This window comes from Artemia sp. Qi Xiang Cuo, chromosome 19, assembly GCF_049724085.1.
Source record: "Artemia sp. Qi Xiang Cuo chromosome 19, ASM4972408v1, whole genome shotgun sequence".
NCBI classification, from domain to species: domain Eukaryota; kingdom Metazoa; phylum Arthropoda; class Branchiopoda; order Anostraca; family Artemiidae; genus Artemia; species Artemia sp. Qi Xiang Cuo.
The window spans coordinates 8,361,870-8,376,308 of record NC_142812.1 but is presented as its reverse complement, the minus strand read 5'-3'; the positions used below and the strand labels follow the sequence as shown (position 1 = coordinate 8,376,308).

At 35.9% G+C, this 14,439-nt stretch overlaps 1 protein-coding gene across 1 annotated transcript in view; it reads left to right on the top strand.

Annotated features, from left to right (window-relative positions):
- Nucleotides 1-8,322, top strand: part of LOC148940462 (uncharacterized) — a 37,372-nt gene extending 29,050 nt beyond the window's left edge. The window contains exon 2 of the mRNA XM_089105376.1: nt 7,722-8,322. Coding sequence (XP_088961502.1) covers nt 7,722-8,306 — 585 coding nt within the window. The 3' untranslated portion in view covers nt 8,307-8,322. The remainder of the gene's footprint in view (nt 1-7,721) is intronic.
- The last annotated feature ends 6,117 nt before the right edge of the window (nt 8,323-14,439 follow it).

Genomic DNA, 14,439 nt, shown 5'->3' with positions numbered 1-14,439 from the left:
ATCAACTGCTTCAAATTGCAGTAAGTCCAGCGAACATAAAACCGCTAGTAAAGAGGGCGCCAACACGGTTGAATTTAATTTGCTAAGTGATTTTTGCCGTATAAACTCAGTGGAGGCATCAATCTGCCTGATCATGGCAGCTAAAACTAGCACAAAAATCACTGAAAAAGTCTATATGGTTTTCTTCTCACAAAAAAAATTGCCTTCGGCAATACATGCACCTGTGACCTTAGCAGAATTCCAACACACTATCCACTGCGCCGGGCAGGCTTTAGCAGGATAAATTTAAACTAAGATAATGGCCTGTATTGGTCGAACGGCGCAAGAGCCATCTATATGAATCCAATTACAATTAAAATCTTCTGAAGTAAATTTCACAACAAACCGTGAGAAAAAATCCTAATAGGTAGTAAAAAATGTGGCTGAAAAATTACTGAAAAGGTCTATATGGTTTTCATCTAGCAAAAGCTGGAATGACAGGGCACAAAATAAAAACTAAACTAAGATAATGGCCTACATTGCCGAACGGCGCAAGAGCCATCCCGTTTCTATCTTTAACTGATACTTTAATTAAAGTCTAGATTAACTTTTCCCTCCCCATTTTTAACATACCAGTACAGTATATTAATACTTAGCCGTCTGGCTGAAATACTTAGCCGTCCGTTTCAATGAAAATCTTCCAGATTTTCAGTGATTTTATCCATTGCCTCCGCTTCACATCTCCAATCAAGTTCCAAGCTTGCCCCACAGTCACGGCCAGGCCGAAGTCTGAAGGAACTGAGGGAGCGGCCAAAATCATTACATTCCCCTAGCACGAATTGTGTACGGATTTACTTTCTTTACTAGTTTAGGTAGTCCAGAAAAACAACATGGGAGCTCTCTGTGGAAATATTAATTTACCAGCAAAGACAGGGATATAATATAAATATCCTTCATCTTCATGAGATGAACAGGAGTGTGTGTGTAGTTGAGTGTAGAGAACTCTGGCTGCTTTCTCTTGAAGCAGGTAAACAGATGCAAACGAAGAAGGAAATATAGACATTTACACAGACGAGCAATAACACACATAAGGATAAATAAGAGAGAAATATAAAAGATGGAGGACAGGAAAAAGAAACACTCGCTTTAATTTTCGAATGATTCCAAGTCCAAGCGAAATTTTTACTCTTATTACCGAATATGCCACTTAAACGATATATTTTCATTCAATATAACCTCCAGGAATTTCGATATCGATCCAGGGGTTATTTATGGAGCTTCTTAGTATACGAAGTTGAGTTATTGCGGAGGAGCTCATGCCAATATGAGAAAAAATAAGAAGGTACGACTTTCTACATTTAAAGCTAGTAGTTCTACGTCAAACCAATTAAGTATCTTCTGAGTCATTTTTTGAAGCTTTAGCGTAATTAATGATTCATCCGAAACCGCGGCACCTAGAGTAGAGTCATCTGCAAATGCCATCGCTTCTTCTTGACTATCAGATATGGACGCCAACGCAGCCTGGGAGTAAATTTTATGATACAATCCACAGCAGACATTGGTAATTATGGTGCTAAAAAGTCGGTAGAGATCGTTGACATAGATGAGGAAGAGGGTTGGCCCAAGAATTGAATCTTGGGGTACTCCGTATTCAATTGAAACATTCTCGTCTGTAGCTTCAGTAGCAATGAATTGGCAAGTGAGATATGAAGAGAACCAAGTCAATGCTTCCATGCAAACTCCGTGATGAGAAAGCTTAACGATGAGAATCTTGTGCATAAGGCTGTCAAACGCTATATTACGGTACAACTTAAATGCTTCTAACTTTGCACCAATCGGTATGTTCTTATACTCTTTCCAAAGGTTCTGCGTCCTTTCGGTTGACTTGGGGATTCCAGATGGGCGTTGATCTTTTTGACCGAGGATTCCTTAAAAGATTCCTTAGACAATAAGACGTAAGTTTCTCCTTAACAATATCATAAAACTGGCCGTATATAACGTAAACATTGCCCAAATTAATATTTTCTGGCAATACAAAATCTCACGAATCTGTACTCAAATCTTCTTTCAGTCTATCCAGATCCACTGATGAATAAAAGGATCTCAGTTTTTTCTGGGGGGACAGCTGAAGTTTTTTTCCTGCCAATCATAAGCTTAAAATACGATAATCAATAAAGTTAGCTGTCCGATCATCATGTGAATATCATGTTAACTTATGGGTCACTTTATGTCCAATATTGTATTGGTTATAACTAGATTGATATACCTACGCAAGTGCAGCAGTCTATAACCGTTACTATTGAAATTTCCCTAGGCTTGGATACCATATATCCCTATTTACACCAATCTGGGCATTAAAATCCTCTAATAAAAATACCACATCTCTGCCTGGGATCCTGTGTATTTGTTTTTGTAGCTGTAAATAAATTTCATCTGTGTCACTACTACCTTCATCTGTCGGCTCCAGTGGCGGATCCAGGGGGAGGGCGAGGGTGCGCGTGCCCCCCCCCCCTAACGTCGTCTAAAGTAGTGTAATTTACTTAATTAACGCAAATTTGCGTTAATTAAACTTGCTCCAAACGCAAGTTTATCAGATCAACCGATTTTGCGCCCCCCATCTAAAAAAAAAACAGGATCCGCCCCTGGTCTGCTCTAAAGGGGAATGTATTACTATAACTGATAATCTGCACTTTTCGGCCATAAAAGCTCAGTGGTACTGTGGTAGTGTACTTAGTGTACTCAGTGTACTCAGTGGTAGCTTATGAATATGATTTTCAAAAAAAGGGAAGTACCTAGTGATTTTAGGAAAACCTTAATTAAGCCACTGTATAACAAAGTTGAATAGAGTGAGTATGTTAATCATGTAGGCATTAGCTTGGTCTCGGTAGGTAGCAAATTACTTAGTAATATCATACTTTTTAGACTGAGAGATGTTGTAGACAGTGTCATAAGAGAAGAACAGTGCGGTCTTAAAAAGGGTAGAGGATGTGTCGACCAAATTTTGACTCTTAGGTTATTAATTGAGAAGTGCCTGAGTGATCAAACACCCAAAAAGTCCTCAGTTTTTGGGTCCTCAGTTTTATAGATTATGAGCAAGCATTCGATTCTGTTGATAGAAGAGCTTTAGCGAGGGTCTTATCCTTGTATGGTATACCAGACAAACACATTAAAGTGATTAGTACTATGTACGAGAATAACAATTCTAAGGTTAAGGTAGGAAATGAGGTTAGCAACTGGTTTCTTATTAAATCAGGAGTTAAGCAGGATTGTGTTCTATCCTCCTTTATGCGAATCATTTTGATGGACTTTGTCTTAAGAAGCACAGGAAAGGCAATGGGAGAACATGGAATGAAATGGGGAAAAAATTTCTCAGACTTAGATTATGCTGATGATTTGAGCATCCTAGATGAAAGTGTAAGCAAACTGAATGAACTATTAGTTTTTGCCAGTTCAGGGTGCTAGAATAGGTTTAAAAATTCAAGTTAAGAAGACTAAGTCGCTAAGGCTAGGAATAAATGAATATGAAAAGGTGACGTTGGGTAACGCAAAGATTGATCAGGTGGACAACTTCACTTAAATTGGTAGTATTATTAGTAAACACAGTGGGAGCAGTGAAGATGTTAAAAGTAGAATAGCCAAGGCTCAGGGTGTTTTTTCACAGTTAAAAATGTCTGGAAGAATAGGAAGATAAGCCTGCAAAACAAGATTACAATATTTGAAGCTACAGTGATGACAGTGGTCAAATATGGTTCTGAAGCATGGGCACTCCGTAAAGCGGATAAAGATTTGCTAGATGTTTTCCAGAGAAAATGCGTACGGATTGTTCTGGGTACCCGGCTGACTAACTGTATTTCAAACAGTAGGCTGTACGAAAAGTGTGGTTTCTATGGCTATAATGAGAGAAAAATTGAGATGGCTAGGGCACGTTCTACCAATAAAGGATGACGGAATGCCGAAGATTGTCCTTCTCGGCCAACCGTCTAGGGCTAAACGGAAAGCAGGTCGTCCATGGTTGGGGTGGGAGGATGTCATAAAGACAGATATAAGGGAATTGGGAACTTCCTGAGAAGGTTTGAAGAGGGATGCTTTAAATAGTTGGGATGGAGGAGGAGTATGCTTAGCTGTTGTGACCTCAGGCGGCTTGGTGCTGATTTGAGGTGTTAGTAGTAGTAGTTGTAGTAGTTTTGGTCATAAATGAAAAATTATTATTTCATTATTAATACCTTCATAACCTAATAAAGCTATAGCAGATTTATTATTCATTACGAGCCCTACTCCCTGCCTATGCACCCCACCTTCCTTTCAGAGTAAATAGATTCTATGTCACCTAGTTTCATGTTTCCTACCCCCTTGGATATTAGTTTCTGAAACTCTTAAAAGGTTCAGTTCAAAGCGTGTAAATTCGTCAGTATATATATCAATACGATAGTTTTTTTTTCACGTTGTAACATTCCAAATTGCATTATCCACATTATTCAATTCATTAAAATTACAACTGTCTCAGGAAAACCGATAATCCCAAATACCATCGCAGGACGAGGACTCATGCATGCAAGAAGAAGTCCCTGGAACCTCCGGTGTGACTAGAGACTATGTGCAATCCTTGGCCCATCTTGGTCAGAAAATGGTTTTCCACACTTGGTGAGGCTGCATCAGCAACAGTTAAAATCTTAGTCAAGCAACCAATCTCAAGCCTATTACCTCCGACTCATTAAATATTCATGACTAAAAATATTATGCTACAATGAGGAGGCAGCCTACAACGAATAGCTCAGCTAGGAAGAGGTTTTTCAGCACAAAAAAAGCCAATGTTGACAAATGAAATCCAGGTCAAATGCTCTGTTGTTTACTAGGCTGTAATTTCCTCGAGGGGTACTTCCACACGGTCACCCTGCAGTGCTGTTTGCAGTCACGGTTCTGGTTATGGTAACTCGTGAAAAGTCTACCCTGACCACACTATGAGGCAATGCAAGCAGGGTTTTCCTTTTGGGGATAAGGACAGAGGAAGAAGATTACGACGGAGCAGAGACCCTAAATCATTTCACAACGCCGTAACAGCTCCAATCTTTTATATCCAGCCTATTACCTCCCATAGAATACCTCCAGCAATTGAATACTAATGAATTAAAAACCTCCAGGATTTTCCAAAATAATTTTGATTTAAAACAATGTTTCCAAAATAATATATTAAGTTAATAACATAATGATGATAATATAATTTATATATCCAAGATAATATAAATTAGCGCTATCTATTAATTTTTTATTTTGAAATCAACTAGATAGCATATGTTAATCTTAGGCTGCATCTTGGGTATAGGGATCTTAGTTTCTATTTTGGGTATAGATGTCTTGCGCCCCATCTTGAGGATAATCATCTTAGGCTGTATCTTGGATATAAATATCCTAGGCTGTTCTTCAAGTAACCACGAATGAGATCCAACAGCTTCACCAGACCTTTTCTAAGGGGAGCAAGTACTACATGAAGTTTTGTCTTACCAGGTTTTAATGGAAGCGTTTTTAATCTTAATTTTTTCATAAATGTTTAACTAATTCTTGTTCCCTGGTCTAGAGGGGGGATATTGCTCCGAATTTTTCCGTAATGATACCTGGGCTAGGAGCCCTAATTGTTACTCCGTTTGGGTAATTATTAAAGCCTCTGATGGTAACTTTATCTAAATAATAACAATGATTGTTTGTCAAGGCTGAATTGCAGCTGTGCTGTAGGACGAATATGTACCAAATTGTTTATCACCATACAAATTGTAAAACTACTTTAAAATTTGTAACTTTTCATTGAAGCAAGTTCAAATGAACCTGCTTTCTACAAATAAAATTCCAAAATTAAGCAATCCCCTGCAGAAACAGTTGCAGAAAAAAATCAATCAAAACGATGGAAAATACATCATTCCAAGAAAAGTCTATTATACATAGCATATTGATAATAAAGACTAATCCAAAACATATAATGAATGAGCAAATTCAAGCCAATCCTTCAATTCTAACAGGTTGGATAAGTCTGTTCCAAACATGTCTGGATCCCATGTTTGGATCCTCGCCGAAACAAAGCTGTTTAACTTCATTCGAGCATTGATTCTAAAGTACTCTGTTTTAGTCACAACTTTAAGCCAGAAAAACGTACTAAAAAATAAGGGCAGGCACAGGCACTTAAAACCCAAATAGTAAAATGAAACAGAGAAAGTAAGTTAAACTCACTGACCAGTTGACCAGTTTTCTGCGTGCCCCCTTCGTAAGATACAAAATTACTGGGCAAAATAAGTGTAAGTAGATATTCTTTTACCTGACAGAACATAACCTTTATGCATCCCAATTAGTTTTACAAATAGTCAAAATTTATCTGTGTTGCCAGCAAGGGCGGATCCAGAATTTTTTTTGGGGGGGGGGGGGTTACTAATTTTTAACTCAGTTTTCGACTAATTTTACTGATTTTTACCTAGGTTTTACTAATTTTCGACTTATTTTCGACTCGGTCAAAAATTTCGGGGGGGGGGGGCGGGGTTCAAACCGGGTAAACCCCCCCCCCCCACCTCCTGGATACGGCCTTGGTTGCCAGTAGGACTCAAGGCATCTACTGATTTTGCTGATGTAGCCTGAGGTGAATATTTACGTAAATATCTTCCCATCCCAGCAGGAGTGAAGCACTCAGTCGTTTTCCTGTGAATTACGTAACGTGTTTCAAGGTCTACCTTACTTCTTACTTCCAACTGATTTCCAATGTAGCGTGGTCCTAGAAATTCAGTGAGTCTGCATCGTAAGTTCCTGTGCCAGAAATATGAGTAGGACCAGGCAGTTAACACCCAAATAGTAAAAGAAAACACAGGAAGCAATTTGAATTTTAGTCATCAGTAACCAAACATAACCAATGTACACCCCTATTAGTCTAACACATGATTATAATCGTTGCATTCAAAATGCTTTCAGTAAAGCACTAGTTAAACTTTATTTCAGTAAGCAGGGTGTTGAAGGGGTTTGGGGGAGGCTACTCATTGTAAACAAGATCTCTTGTGTTTATTCTTATTCTAAGTATCCCTCTTTACTTTCAGTTGAACAAACTAGTTTTTCTTTGTATTTACCTATCCATAGATAATTATATTATTTAATAATATAATATTTAATAATAAATTATAATAATAATATTTAAGTTCTTACATTTGACATTTAATTTCATTAATCATATTTAATTATTTATTTTTAATATTTAATTATAAGTGTTTAAATTCTCCATAATTCTTTATAGATAATTATATACTATATTGTTGATAAGCTTAGCCCTAGAACAAATGGACTAGATAGTTCTCCTCAATTAATTCGGATCTACGTACAGAGCTTCTGAGTGAGTATACGTTTGATACAGATTGAATGGGGTTCATTGAACAAAATTTAATTTTTTACATTTTATTTTATGTATTTAGTTTTATTTGTCAAAAAAAAGATTAAGCGCTATTGTTATTTTGCCCCTGCTCATAAAATATAAGGATTTGTATATGTTTGGTCGTTTGTGTTTAATAAGGTATTTTTTTTTCAATCGCCGAATGTACCCCTTAGTTTTAAATTCTTAAGGTAATTTAAAAATTATTAATTCATTTATTTATCTAGAACTTTTTGTTATTATCTTTGCATGTTCTGTTCTCATTTTTTGGAATTCACCGTTGCAGGCTTAGCTATTGGTGTGATTGGGATTGATTTTAGTTTTTGACTCACAATAAATTGTTTCATTCTAGGTGATTTTGAAAACAGTTGCACTTTTACTCCCTTTGATCATCTGTGCCACTAGCCTGCCACTGAAATGTAGCGGAGTATCCACAAAGTTTGATTGCACTATGAGATTAAAAAAGAAACTTGTCATGAATGGGACACATATTATCAGCCCACGAATTGTCAATGATGAAAGTTTATTCGAAGGAAAAATCACACGCGATATCAATCAAGTAAACGAGTTCCTCGTAGATGAGGATGGGACTTTCCCAATTGAGATTCCACCCCTGAAAAGCAAGAAAAAATATTTATTTCGTCCTACCATTCCACCAATACCAACTTTACCTTCTGCTGCGCCTTTTAGTAGGGAAGAGCATTTCCGTGGACCCTATATAAATAGCAAAGGTGAACCCATACCATTTTTAAAAAGAGTTACTGAATTTTTTTATTATCCAGCCCATGCCTCAATGACAAATACAGCAGAAAGAGAGGATATAAAGATTGAATCAGGGTTTGATTTGAGATCTCTTGAAAGAACTGCAAGAACCTCTGAAATAATCTCCTTTAAGCTTACAGAAGAAACAGAAGCTTTGCAACCTATGACTAGATAAATTAGAGACCAGAGGATTTTCAATTTTAAATTTTCTATATTTTTATGGTTTGAAATATAATTTTATTTCTTTCTTTTTTTGTTAACTTAGGTGAAAACTACTTCTATGCGATCCAAAACGGATAGTCAACCAGAAACGTCATAGTGATTCTTTGATGTATGGTTAATTCATAATCATAAATAGTATAATACTAGAAACATATTCAAAAAAATTAAAGTTACGCTTTATGTGAGCTAATTATACGCCGAGCAGCTAAATTCTCGTGTCAAGTAAATATTGCTTTTGTGGGAGCATCTGAGTTAAGCTAGGTGTTATGTTATCTTTTATTCAGCTTTTTGAGTTCATAGTTTCATGATCTAGCATTAAAAAGCTCCAAGGGTGCCTTTAAATATATGTAACGTTTCTTAGGTGGAGGAAAGAGGGTTGGGAATGTTTTCCGAGGGATGGATTAGAAAATAAATGCCGGAAAAATGTCATGCATTTTCCAGAAATGTCGTGGGGATTGTTAGATGAAAGGTTAATTCACAATTATAAATAATATGACACTAAAAAATATTCAAAAAGATTAAAGTTACGCTTTATGTGAGCTAATTATACGCCGAGCAGCTAAATTCCCCTGTCAAGAGCATCTGAGCTATGCTAGGTGCTATGTTATCTTTATTCAACTTTTTGAACTCATAGTTTCACAACCTAGTATTAAAGAGCTCCATGGGGCCTGTAAATATGTGTAATTTTTTTTTTGGGGGGGGGGTGTCTGGTAAGGGGCGAGGGTAGAAATATTTTACCGAGTGATGGTCTAGTAAAAAATGTCAAGCGTTTTCCAAATGCTAAGCGATACAACCTTTTTGTACTTTGTTGGTCATGCTAGGGACCTAGGGGTTGTGTTGAAGTTAATCCATCAGCCGGTTGCGTTAATCTTGAGCTAATATGGGTAAAGACAACGCCCATCTATGCACCTTTGAATGCCGCAACCAACGACCATGATGTTTTGTATAAATGACCTTGAGCTAGTTCCCTTGATTTTTCTCCCAAATTGACCCTGCCTCAAAAAAAAAAAATTCAAAATATAATTTTTGGAATATATATATATTATATATTTTCACATATAACTATATATAAAATATTTATTTTATTTGTGTGTATAACTATATATATTTTTATGTATAACGAAAAATTCCATAGCTTTTTTTACCAAGAATCTTTTTAACCGAGATTTTTATTTAACAATTTACCATACTTGAACATTTAAACCAATTTCTTCTTAGAAGAGAGAACGTAATTGTTAACATTATTGTAAGAAACAATTAGAATTCTTTCAATTTTGAAGATGAACATTTGTTTGAATATTTTTCCCAGCACAAGAAGGGATTCCCTGTTTCAAAAACAGTCATTGAAATCCCTATTAGAAATTGATCGGATTTCAGAAACTAGTAATCTCTCATATTTTTTTCTTTGATTTTTTCAATTAATATAGCCTAGTAACCGGTTTCCATAATATTTTAATCACATGATTAGTTAAAAAAAAAACAGGATCAGGCGTGCCGGAGCGCAACTAAAAAAAAAATCAGACTTGCTTGACACACCTAAGTTGTAACATCGCTAGCCCAGACAAAAGCTTAAGAAGATCTCACAGAATAGATTTTAGTGGATCAGAGCAATTGTATATCTTTATTTTATAAGATTAAAGAAAATTTTATGAATATTAGCGTGAAATAAACTTTCTTTGGTTACATTTGCTTGACTCGAGTATTCATAGATACCAATTTCGTAAATCACAGTTTTCGGTGACGGTTTTCAGACTATTGAGATGACATATGTCACATTATAGGGATCTTAATGCATTCATAAGACATACTCTGCTATGATATTCCATTTACTACATTTAATGAGATGATTAAGACTTTTTTAGCTTATACATCATTTTTTTAGACTGCCCATTGCCATCATTCTGCTGTGAAAATTATTCTTAATTTCATTGTTGCCATAATACCTCTCTCACTTCTACTAAAAAATTAGAATGCTAATTAGCATCACCTAGAGTTGCTTTGCATATAAGTATACAGATAACAGGTATGTTGCAATCACAAGTGTCTCTAAGCTCATGGAAAATAACCCTGGTTGTTAGAGTATGGCCTTAGAGCTACAATTCCTAATTTTTAAAATGGATTGAATTAGTCCTTGCAGAAGAAATTATAACTTAAGTGTAACTACTATCTTTTTTTTACCTTCGGTGTGTGTATAGCCGCTGATATGTTGAACTCCTCGATCATAATTTATTCTTGAATCCGCTGATTTGTAATTATTATTATTACTAATAAGCTGATGACTACTAATGCCTTTTAGTTGTTTTTGTTCATTTTTATTACCAAGTTATAAATTATGCAATTATGCAGGTTAGACAGATCAATTTGTTTGGTTAATTCTAATGAAATAAAATAAATTATGATGAATATATAATTGTTTAAAAACAAATTTGGTCTATTTTTTTGCACATTTGGGGGTGGGGGGGGAAGGTAAAGCATAGCATATATTAAATACTTAACCTAACCTAGGTACCGTCCCCCCCCCACTTAAACCCCAAAAAACAATTGTTTAAATATTGTAAAATCCATGAGAAACAACGCTTTGCTATCAATTTAGGTCTTGCACATAGCCATTTGACGGGTTTGGTCGGGTGACTGTAGCATTTCCCGTTTGACATTCCACATACAGTATATAGCGATGCCCGCATAATGCACCAGTACCGAATAATGTGTACCACGCATGAATCTAACGACAAACCTCTACCTCACACGGTTTGTACCAAATAAAATATACAATTTGTTGGGGTCGGTAAATACCTACGATGATAAAGGAAAATTAATTCTCTTTTTAGCCTCATTTTAATGTATATAGGGGGGGGGGTGAATCCTCCCTCAAAAACCGTATTTTAATTGTTAGTCTATACAAATTACGGAAATTTATTACTATTGCCAGAGTTTCCTGTATTTTTATAGGGGAAGGGTTGAACACCCCAAGCCTTCATTATTTATGATACGCATTTCCTTGTTTTCTTAGCGGCTCGGAAAAGCTAAGATCTCCACGAATAAGAATAAAGGTACCACCTCCTCAAAGAGGCCAAAGGGGCTTTTGCGCAAGTAAGCATTTTTTTTCTTTTTCTTTGATGTTTCTCAAAGAAAGGTAAGGAGAAAGAGTTGGTGATCCTATAATAACTAAAATTTTAAAACAATTGTCTGATAATAAATATATCAAAAGAATATTATTTTTATGTTGATGTCAAATATCTAAAAAAAATTAATTTTGTGATTACACGTAAGGACTTACGAACCTGAGAGAATTTGCATTATTTAAGAAAATGAATGGGAGTGAACCCTGAAAGGGATGCAACGCTCATGAAAATTGTAACATCATATTCAGCACGTTCAAGAATTGTACTGCAGATGTTGCATATAATGTTTGTTCAAACACAAAATTTTACGTATTTTCCGAGAAAATTGATAACATGTGCATCTTTCTTTTTTTTCCCCTAGGACTGATCATATCGAATCGGTGGTGTTCAGAGGACATCAAGAAAGGGCTGATACAAACACAATCAAGAAACTCTAGTTCCATTTTTAGGAAACAAAACTAGATGCCGCGGGAAATACGCTGATTTTCGCCATTTTACCACAAATCCAAGTTTTTGACCAAAGAGGGTGTAATTTAACAAAAAAATAGTTTAAGTTTCGATAATGATTGACATCGAAAGTTAAGACATGGATTATTCCGTATATGAAGGTATATTTTACCCGCTCTTCCCTCTCCACTCTTTATAATAAGTTTAAATATTTCCTAACTGACTAAAATATATTCCATACATTAGGAGGGCTGTCCCTTCCCCCTTAACCCCCGCTCTTTATAATAAAGTTTTACGGTCCTTTGGTGAAAGCATACGAGGGCAGCAAATGTAGTTAAGGGTTAATTGAGGGTGTTTTATTTACCGATTGTCATTTTGATCCATTGAATAGAAGATTTAACTGTTTAAATTAAGCATTGATTAATAAGCTCTTGAATTATCAAAAATACTTCTTATCCCATTCCAATTGGCCTTGATTGAGGAGATGGTTTAAAAGCGTTGGCAACAAAAAGCAAAATTCTAGCGTAAAGAGTCGGGAGGTTAAGAGATGGGGGACAGCCCCCCTCATTTACAAAGTAAACTCTATTCAGTTAAGCCCATATTAAACTGTACTGTAAATATAGGGGTCTAAGGGGCTAGGACCCGGGCTTATTTACGGAATAATTTTTGTTCGTTTTAAGTTTCGATGGCCTCTTTAGTCTCATTTTAAAAAATACCTAAATAAAAAACAGATCAGAAATTAAGCCGTGTAATACGTCAAACTTAAAACAGGCTATGGAAACAAACTATGGAAAGCAGGCCGCCCAGAACCCATTACCCAGAACCCATTACCCAGAACCCACGCCCAGAACCCAGAACCCATTAAATACATAACCTAACCAACTCTATACATTAAATATTTAATTAAAATATACCTACATAATAGTTTATCTCACACAGGCTAATGTAATTATAACCGAATGCAGACAGAGAAACCGGTTTCACTCAGATCAAGAACTTGAGTGTGGTCGGTATAATATACAAGTACCATTATATGCACCACATATGCGCCATATGCGCCAGATGTATATGATTTTTTGTTACTTGTGCATTATACGGTACCCACGAAAGAAGTAAAGTTTGGTTAATGCTAATGAAATAAAATAAAATAGGATGGAAACATAATAGTTTAGAAACAAATTTGGCTATATATTTGCACATTTGGGGGGCGGGGCGTGGTGGGTAAAGCATAACATATTAAATACGTAACCTAACCTATCGTAGGTACCCCCCCCCCCTAAACGCCAAAAAACAACAGTTTAAATATTGTAAACGAAATTTTAAACCACGTTTTGCGATAAATTTATCTCTTGCAAAAACCCGTTTGACGGGTTTCCATTAGTAGTCCTTTGTACAGTCTATAGCGGTGGGTACTATATAATGCACAAGTGCTGATTTTTTCTGGTTAACCGCTCGGTATAAACAAATCAACTTTATAGAAAACAGAAATTACCGCAAACAAACCCTTAAACAACGCTACCACCCCCTCGAACAGGCTAGAGTAATCGGCAAAAGCAATAAATCGGATGCAACTACAACCACTGACCCTTGAACAAAATTAAGGATTCATTATTTTTGTTTTACGGTACGCGTCTCTCTCATGTAATTTAAAAGCAGAAAAATAACATACGCAACTTAGAGATGACCTTAAAGTTTCGAAACGAGTTCTAAAATACACCGATGTTCTTATAACGGTAGTTTTTGTTCAGTATAATTTGCGTGAGGTGAAAGACCCGTTCTACCGGATTTCTTGCATGTCAAAGTTTAAATTTGCTGGATCAATTTTAGGCCTATGCTATAGGGTGTGGTCCCTTTTCTTCCGTCATTAGCATGTTTTGTGTACTAAAATAAAACCACAAAAGACAAAGCAGTCAAATTGACCTACATGAATTCAGTGGAAACTAGAATCTCATTAATAACTAGGTTTTTAGAGTTTGAAATAGAGAACAGTAGTAATTGGATCAAGAGAGTAAACTAACATTTTCAAATGACCGATATCTGGGATTTACATAGAACTATACTTTTTCCTCCGGGGGGGGGAGGAACAGCAGCCTAAACATGGAAAATTTTATAACAATACGTAGGTGGTAAGTACCTGACCGATACCAAAGGTGGTTGAGGGGGGTTACTTGCCTCGGTACACAAATTTTAGGGGCGCAAAACTTCCAATAAATAATCTAACGGTTATAGTCATTTTGTAATATTTGAAATTTTATTTCAAGAAAAATTTTATTTATTTCAAAAGAAAACAATAGATATGTTAGAATTGATTGTGCAATAAGGAGATGAAGGGGTCTTCTCAAACGTAAGTCGCCTATCAAATATTATTAGTGATTGCAATGTCAGTGGCCATTAATGAACGGTGGGCAAGAAGCGACTAAATGACTTAGCGTTAATGAGCATAGAACACGAAGAATCAGAAACAATCAATTAAGCCGAGATAATTAATAATTTTGCAAAGGATAAATAAGAAAACTC